The following is an 8,737-nucleotide window of genomic DNA, read 5'->3' on the forward strand; positions in this document are numbered from 1 at the left end:
CTCATCGCCATCCGATTATCCTTCCGACCAGCTACCTGGATACGGCATATAACGGTCGCAACAAACTTCCTCCCGTACCCTCCCCGCTAGTGACAAATAGCTTCTCGTGACCTTCCCACTAAACGCCGTGACAAACAAACTCCCGTACCCTCACCGCAAACGCAAAGCGATTGTTTCACTTACCAATTGTCACTAGCGCTCAAATGGTGCTCATAGTAACAACTTTATTATTGCTATTGATCATTTGTGTATATTCTCTTCCTCATAATTCATTGCGTATTGTATTACATTGCGTTTATTATTACTGTTTCTGCACCTGCGGCTTATCCTTCAAATCCTATTATGCATACATTTGTTTGTCGGAGAAAAAAATATATTCTGCTTTTTACCCATGGCTATCCATAAGAATGGACTGTTGCTAGATTTTATCATTGATGTAGGGATGTTACTAAAACGGGGAACGGGGAGCGGGGAACAGGGTTTTATACCTGATTCATTCCTAAACAGTAAGCCACACACTTGAAAGTATGCTCTGTTTAGTACATGCTTGACCCATTTCTGTTAATATATTTTTGCCTTCTTGAAGTAAGTATAAGTACATACATTTTTCTAATATTTTTTTTATTTTGCACTTTTTTATCAAATAAATGGTTTAATGCATTGACCAACAGAAAAATATTAAGGATTTATAACGCAGCGTTTTTGTATTGTTTCTATTGACTTATTTATTGCGTTTTTGTTTTCAAGTGTTTCGAGTCGGAATGCCGGAATGTGGGCTGTTAGAATTATCAGAACCGACATCTTTTTTATTTCATATTATTTTATATTTTATTATATTTTGTTATCATGTATAAATGCTTCCCCGGAATAGAAAGAAAACGTTTTGGTGTTGCTTTTTTGACAGCACAGAAGGACGCCATCTTGGATTTGTCGATAGCCGCTGATCAATCGTTCCCTGTTCCCCGCTCCCCGTTCCCCGTTTTAGTAACATCCTTGATGTAGCGTTGTGTTTGTTATGTCATTTATTGTACAGTGTAGTGCGCTAGTTATTACGGGTCCGTAAATTGTTTATCATCAGTTCATCACTTTAAAAAACTATCTGTAGCCCTATCTTCTAATTTAAACCGATAATAATTAGGCCAGGTTCCACCTACTAGAATTTTTTTATTATAAATGGGATAAATTAAATAAATTTGGTAAAGTCGTTTCAAAGGTAGACTCACCTCACCTCGCATCCATATGACCTTTTCAACCTTGCCGGGCCAGGGAATTGGGACAGAAAAAAGACACAAGCGTAGCCCGAAAGGAATAGTGGTTCTCAGGATCCTATTCTGATTGAATTATTAGTCAATAATCCTGTCATTCGGTGATTAGTGCATAATAAATAACTGATTTAAATTTCTGATTGTTAAAATTTAACGCAGCGCTTGTTTTCTTTACTATTAGCCATGACGGATTCCAATTTCTTATTCATTGGCTCAAATGGCATTAAATGAGCTATAGCAAACTGTTGAAGTTTTGTTTTGAAAATTTTCACCAGTAATTAAAATACTTAAATAAATTGACCTATTCTAGCTTGATGCTAAAATGACCCGTTGACCAATTTAAGTCCATACATTTTAACTAATAGACGCATACGGCATAGCCCGGAAAGATACGGGGGAGTCGGCTTTGAATCATTGATGGCCACTTATTTCAGTGACTTATCATGTATTTTTATTTATTTTCAGTTCGACTATAATTCATATTAAAGTTCGAAAAGTCCAGTATATGGTCTCTTGAGTGTTGGCTCCAGTGGCGATAGGGCGATTGCAAGTTTATTTTTCTTTCTTTCAACAGGGTCTAGATGGAGGGGTCTGCATGTCGGTAGTCAGTTAAAATTTCCATAATTTGTCGGTAGTCTGTAAGAATTATCGGTCTTTGTCGATAGTCGGTGAATCTAAGCTAATACGTCGCTTTTGTACTAGATTTCATTTATAAACAAGATTAAACATTATTTAGGATTGGCTAGTAATTAAAAACTTATTGGCAATAAATTAATTATGGATTAATAATTGAATGAAAAGTTGATGCAAAAAAAATACATAGTGCAATAATTTAAGTAGATTGACGATGGAAGTAAAGAGTAAAAATACCGGAAATAATAAAATGTCGGTAGTCGGCAAATATTTTATGTCGCTAGTCACTAGTTTTTTCATGTTTTGTCGGTAGTCAGTTACTTTTTTAAGCCGTTTATCGCTAGTCGGTTAACCCCATCTAGACTCTGTTCCAAGATATCTCCCCTGTGACGATGCGGAGGAAAGTGTTTGAATTATCGAAGTAATCCTGTCATTTAGTGCTTTATGCAACATAAATAACCGATTTAAATTTTCAATGGTCGAAACAAGTTTCTGAGACTGTGTTAGCTCCTCCAGCATAGCGTAGCGATGGGTAAATCCGAGACTTGCCAGAGACCCGCGTTTCAGAATCCGATCCCGAGACTTTTGTCAAATTTCGGAATCCGAGCTCGAGCTTTTTTTCCACTAGCTTGCTCGAGGTATGTAATAAACATCAATTGAAAAAAGAATAAGTGGAGTAACAATACATTCTTGTTACACTACAAGAAAAAAACCTGGAAACCCGTAGCATGGTAACAACATAAAACAGATCGTGAGGCCATCCAAGTTTTAACTCATTCCTCGGCAGCCGGCCACTTGTTTAGAGCATCCTAGATTTTTACAAATGTATCCGGTTCCAGCCCATTAAAATAAAATGCTTTAACTAACCCAAATATGCTTTTTTTTACAGTAGTTTTATCGATATAATTGGAGTGCCAGTGACGCATGCCTTACAAATCAAACCAAAATAGAAATAACAAACAGTGTGAAAGTCACGCGGCCGCTATCCAGGATTTTGTCGAGAAATTATTTTTTATATAAATTTTCGCGACCGGAATAATAAGCTATATGTACATCATATCATATACAAACCTTTTTTTAAATATTTCGTCCAAATAAGAAAAAAATGTCTCAATATTTCTCATCCGAATCGCGATTCAAAATTTAGTTAGAAAATATTTGTTTCTTGTATAGGGGGTGACGTCATAGTCAATTGAGATGACCCCCGCTGACCGGTTGACCCCTAGGCGCGGGCGGTAAAAAATAAAGCTCACGAAGAAAAGGCAAGCCCGTGACAGCAACAAAGTATACATCCACGGTAATCATCTAATAGTTTTTATCATTGATGTATTTTTATACCAGTCTGTAGATTATTGATCTTATGTAGCGCGCCTTCAAAAAGAGTTGCTGTTTAACACTGTTTAGCATTAATTAGTGTTCATAGAATATTATGCCGTGCGCATCACAATGATACCCTGTTATTGATGATATTTTTTTTTTATTATGCTCTTCAAGGACGGTCACGGTAGGTTGGTAAGCAAAAGCATATGTTCCTAGATTCTGGACGTTCGATTCGTGGAAGAAATAATGAGCAATGTCTGAAATATTACATGATAACAGCGGGTTTTCTATTTAGGCGTCTTTTGCGTCTTATGTGATTTTCGCGTTTTATTATGTTTAGTACTCACTCTAAAAGAAAAAAAAAACTTCTTTCATTTGTAACCTTTTGTAAACTTTGCCCTTGATTTCAAATACGCCAGAACGCAGCCAAAATAATTATTGAGTTTACCCGATGTAAATGATTAACTTTTTGTATTGCGCACTCCCACGCGCCTGTTCCTCTTCGATAAATTCCCCCCTTTTTTTGTTTACCCGATGTAAATGATTAACTTTTTGTATTGCGCACTCCCACGCGCCTGTTCCTCTTCGATAAATTCCCCCCTTTTTTTTTTGCTCTATTCCTCATTCTTTCATCACAACATGACCGACCTGTAAGAGCTTCCACTCACCGGAGAAATCATGCAGAATTTCCATTTGAAGATGTAATAACGTAATAAAAATGCACCGAACTTAATTAAGGATTTTTCGTGTATTGTGCTCTTTTGTGCTCAAACAAAAGTTAATTGGATGATTAAATAGTCGCGCCATGACGACGAAACCGTTTATAAATTATACAATCTAGAACAGCTATACAAATAGCACTAGAACCAGCGCAAGCCTTGCATCTCTTCGCGTTGTGGGTCAACTAGAGAAAATGGCGATGAAAGCAATCGCAGTGACGGTAAGACCGGATGAATCATGTACGCGTTTAGCTATTACAGATTGATAAGAACGTCTTATTTTTGTCGAGGCTGTGTATAAAAAAAACAGGTGGTCTCGCGAAGAATTATGTGGAAATTTGAGTCAGCGGTGTAAAGCCACATCTGTTCTTACTTATTTGCCAAAAAGTTATTTTTTTTAAAAATGTGTCTGACACTCAATCAGGTCAGGGTGTAAGAGAACTCTCTGACAGGACCACCTTATCTTTTTTATATTAGAACATCTAATTTTAAGTTGAGGCTAGGGGGCTTAAACGTTTTAAAATTTCAGTGTATATAAAAATATAATAACCAATGAACTATTAGGAATTATTGCATTTTAGAACGCATCACACTAACAAAATAACGTTAAAATTAGTGATTCTGATTCTTTTATAGACTGTAATACTAAGTCAATATCAATAAATCCTTTGTTAGGAAATTTATCGTCCTTGGGAACCCAGGGCGTCCTGACCGAAAACGAGCTCTACTCTCAGTACGCCCTGGGTCCCCGAGGATGGAAATTAATGTACATTAATGTTACTTAGGTAAACAGATACGAATATATAAGGAACCACTTGTAAACCACGCAAGTTATAGACCCACTGTTAGTCTCTTCTTCCTTTTGCACGCAGTCCGAGTTAGTTCACACCTACAACATTAGCATTTCAAACAAAACTCAAATCAAGAATCAATATTTTTTACGGAGATAAAATTAATGACAGTTCTTTAAAGAATGCAGCTCTTCTAGCATGATTAACTTTGTATTCAAATAAGAAGTATTAAAGAAAGAATGCAATATACCGGAACTTATCAATCAAATAAGTCATCATGTAAGCGTATTATTGAATGAACTTTTAAAGTACGAAACACTCTTTCACCTAATATTTTTAATTATTAACTATGTCTCACCTTGAGACATAACAAGCATTCCCATTAACTTTGACAAATAAATGCGTGGGAAATAAACTAAATTTTTTTATTAATAATTCAAAATATTTAGTATATTTCCCACGCATTTATTTTTCAGAGTTAATGGAAATGCTTGTTAAGTCTCAAGGAGCTTGACGAGCCGAGGATAATTGCGTCTAAGGAAATGACATCCTATATAGCTAGAGACTGCTGAAAAACAAACCCTTATGCGTAATAAATGATGTTTGGCAATAGCTCTCAGGCTTAAAATGTTTTCACAATCAGTGGCGTAGCTCAGGGCGTGGCATAGGGCCCCCCTCCCCCTTCTAGCAGCCAAAAATACAGTAAATATATAAGACATTATCTAAAATACAGAAGAAAATGTCTTGAATGTCCCTTTTTGGCCCCCTCTCCTGTTAGGAATCCTGGCTATGCCACTGACAATAATTAAAGTAACAGCGGAGGTATTATAGATTTTATGATTTCTTGGAGGGGGAGTCTTCAGTGCACTCCCTCTGCTACGGCCCTGTCCTACAAGCACCTATTGTACATCAAAGTGGTAAACTATTGCGATAATGTTTCCGTGGTTTCGAGGGGGTCCCTTTGATGCAATCCAGTTTATAGTGGACCCATTGCTTCTGACAGGTCGAACGGATGTGGCGGGAATGTTCGCTTGCAACTAGTAAGGAAAGGCACGTACCTAGGGGTGGGCTAATGTACTCTCCTCCTTTCCTCCTCATCCCTGGAAAATTTAAATCCTAACACCTTAATTACAAAATAGTACTCTTACATGCATTGCAGGATCAGATGTCCAGGTCAACTTGTCCTACCGATTACCAGGAAATCCTGCATGCCAGTGAACATGAAGGTTTTCCAGACAATGACTACATGGACTCAAGTAGAAAAGTGTTCGCGAGTTTACAAGGAATGCTTCTACTTCTAGGTATCTTCATCAACTCTCTTATTTGCTACGTGATGATCAGGCGACAAAAGATTCATCGTAGTACCGCCAACTTCTACCTTTTTCACCTCTCCACAACGGAGCTCCTACTGTGGATTGTGGTGCTACCGGTCGCCATGGTGATTCAGATGTCTGACGCCGACTCGCGCGTACCTTGTAAGATTCTCGTGTTCGTGATTTTCACGTGCGAGGCTGTGATGTTCGGTCTTCTCACTGCTATTGCAATCGATAAGTATACTAATATTATCAGCCCATTGAAGGGACTTGTCTTAGAAGAGCGTAAATTCATGTCCGTGGCCATCTTGTGGGTGTTTGCTTTAGTTATCTCCGCTCCGTTTCTTTACAGCGTCGAAGAGGCCATCTTAAAGTATGACCTAACGACTTCCACTCTTATTCGAATAACAGGAAATAACAAGGAAGAATTCCAATCAATACGTAACGGAACAGTCACCGGAGGTAACGTAACGTTCAATCAAACAACCTATAGGAACACAAGTTGTATTCTACCCATGAGGATTTGCGAAATACCGTCAAACGCGAGAGGTCAGGCAACTTGCACTTTCTACTTTATCGTCTCGTTTTTGCTTCCATTGATCCTGATAATCTTCGCGTATTCAAAAATCGTGTGCCAGCTCTGGATGAGAAGCAAAGCACAGGATGCCCAAAGCTTCTCGGCTCGAACTAAGCTCCGTGCAGTGCGCATGCTCGTATTGGTAGTGCTTGCTTACTTATTAACTGATGGCCCGTGGACCGTCGCTTTTCTCGTCTATGTTTACAAACCCAGCGACGTTCTCCCTGTAAAGAAACACTACATCGTCATCTCCATTGTGGCCACTCTTTTCTATGCAAGCTCGGTCCTCAGTCCACTGGTATCCGCGATCCACAGCGCCACGGTACAGCAAGAGATCGTGCGTATTCTTTGCTGTAGGCATGCAAACGAGTCTTCAGACGCTAAGTCCGGCTCTTTGGCATCCAAGGCATCCACGGCGAAACCGTACAGTAGTATATCTTATGCGAGGGAGAAGCTGAAAGACTGGAAGAAGATCGATGAAGCACCGAGTGAGGCATAGCGTCTGAAGAGACAAAACTCAGGAAATGATAGGCGTAATTTGCGATCGTCCTCAGAAGCCCCTCCTACAAAAGTGTGACCGGCTCTCATTTGGGGTTACTTGGAAATGTTTACTTTTCGAAGCCGAGCTGTACTAGGACCGTGTATGTGGCAATGAGCGTGCATTCAGCCATAAAACCAGTCCAGAGCGTGGAAATGAGCGTGCATTCAGCGTGTAAGCCAGTCCAGTGCGTGGAAATGAGCGTGCTTTAGGGTGTAAGCCAATCCAGTGCTCATCCATCCTCGTTCCCAGGGTCTTCCCTCATATAGGGGAGGGTGGGACCCTGGGAACGAGGATGGCGCTCATCGTCCTTTGCGTGCTACAGGAATCACAATCTCTAGAAAGGCTCGAAAGATGACAAGAGCGGTCAAGTTGGCCTTCGAGTATTGTCGAAGGACTTGACATCCTTATCAAGTTTATCAAGTTTGTTGTTAAACGTTATATAAAATGCATGGATCTGTCTTTTATTTGGGACTTGAATATGTCCATGTGTCCTTATTAATCGAGTAGGCAGTGTCCATGTGAGTGAGGGCTAATAAGGGATTAGCCCTCACCCTAGACACGCGCACTTTGAAGAGATGGAGAAAGAAGGTACAATTTCTTACAATGGCCATCAGTTCCTTGTATTCCGGACTGATTTTCCCTTTTCAAAACACAAATAACGTGAGGCCGAAATGCACATACCCAGATTTTGGCTTTTTAAGATTTTCCCTTGGTCTGCCATGCGCTATGAACGAATGGGGACGAAAAGCTCAAATTTAAATGACACAAAAAGTCGCATCAGTTTAAAAAAAAGTCGCACTTGATATTTTGTTTGATATTACTCACTAAGTACTTAGGAGAATTTCCGCCTTATTCGATGTGAAATGGGCTTATTGGAAACGTCAAGTCATGTTTTCCCGTCATGTCGATGTGATCATACTAAGCGCCTTCAAGACTTACTCAAATGAAGTAAAAAATAACTACTGAATAAGTTGCGTAAGCCAGATATAGCTCACCACAGGGTTCAATTTTTTTTTTTTAATCTGACAGGAAAGTAAGCAGGGTTTTTTTAAACTTTATTTCTAATTTGATTTTAAAGAATAAAGTGAAAGGAAAATTATGTATTTTTTTTCTATATTTATGTATTTTTCTCCCTCAGATGTACAAAAAAGGCGCGCCGATCTCCATACGCGTTCATGCGCATAGGGTGGGGAGCCTGTGGCGAAAAGCTGCCCAAAAGTTTGAACTGAATCAAAATTTCGCCAACACTCGCCAGCACCAGCCAGCACCTCCCAACACATTGTTCAAACTGCGCCAGCATTTGTTGGGCCAACGTCTCGCCCGCGTTTCACCAATAATGCTGGCGCAGTTTGAACAGGACCCTTCGCCAGAGTAATACACGGGAAAACATTTTCACAAAAATTCACCCTGGACTACTAACTAGGCGGCGTGCCAAACCGCACCCTCTTTCTTACAATCATAAAAGTCATACCAAGATAAACCTAAGGTCAAATAGAGACCAAACATGGGACTCTCTTTGCGCTCGACATTCTAGTCCAGACCTGGGACTCTCTTTGCGTTCGACATTCTACCAGAATG

At 39.4% G+C, this 8,737-nt stretch overlaps 1 protein-coding gene across 2 annotated transcripts; it reads left to right on the plus strand.

Moving 5' to 3' along the window:
• The first annotated feature begins 3,111 nt into the window (after positions 1-3,111).
• Positions 3,112-8,258, plus strand: LOC5515257 (pyroglutamylated RF-amide peptide receptor). 2 transcript variants are annotated; one of them, XM_032384854.2, is made up of 2 exons: positions 3,112-3,195; positions 5,888-8,258. In XM_032384854.2, the coding sequence occupies exon 2, from the start codon at positions 5,894-5,896 to the stop codon at positions 7,115-7,117; it is 1,224 nt and encodes a 407-aa protein (XP_032240745.2). In that variant the 5' UTR covers positions 3,112-3,195; positions 5,888-5,893; the 3' UTR covers positions 7,118-8,258. The 2 variants fall into 2 exon arrangements, with proteins under 2 accessions (XP_032240745.2, XP_001635402.2); XM_001635352.3 differs by lacking the exon at positions 3,112-3,195 and adding an exon at positions 3,817-4,158.
• Positions 8,259-8,737: the final 479 nt, after the last annotated feature.

This window comes from Nematostella vectensis, chromosome 8 (genome assembly GCF_932526225.1).
Source record: "Nematostella vectensis chromosome 8, jaNemVect1.1, whole genome shotgun sequence".
NCBI lineage: Eukaryota > Metazoa > Cnidaria > Anthozoa > Actiniaria > Edwardsiidae > Nematostella > Nematostella vectensis.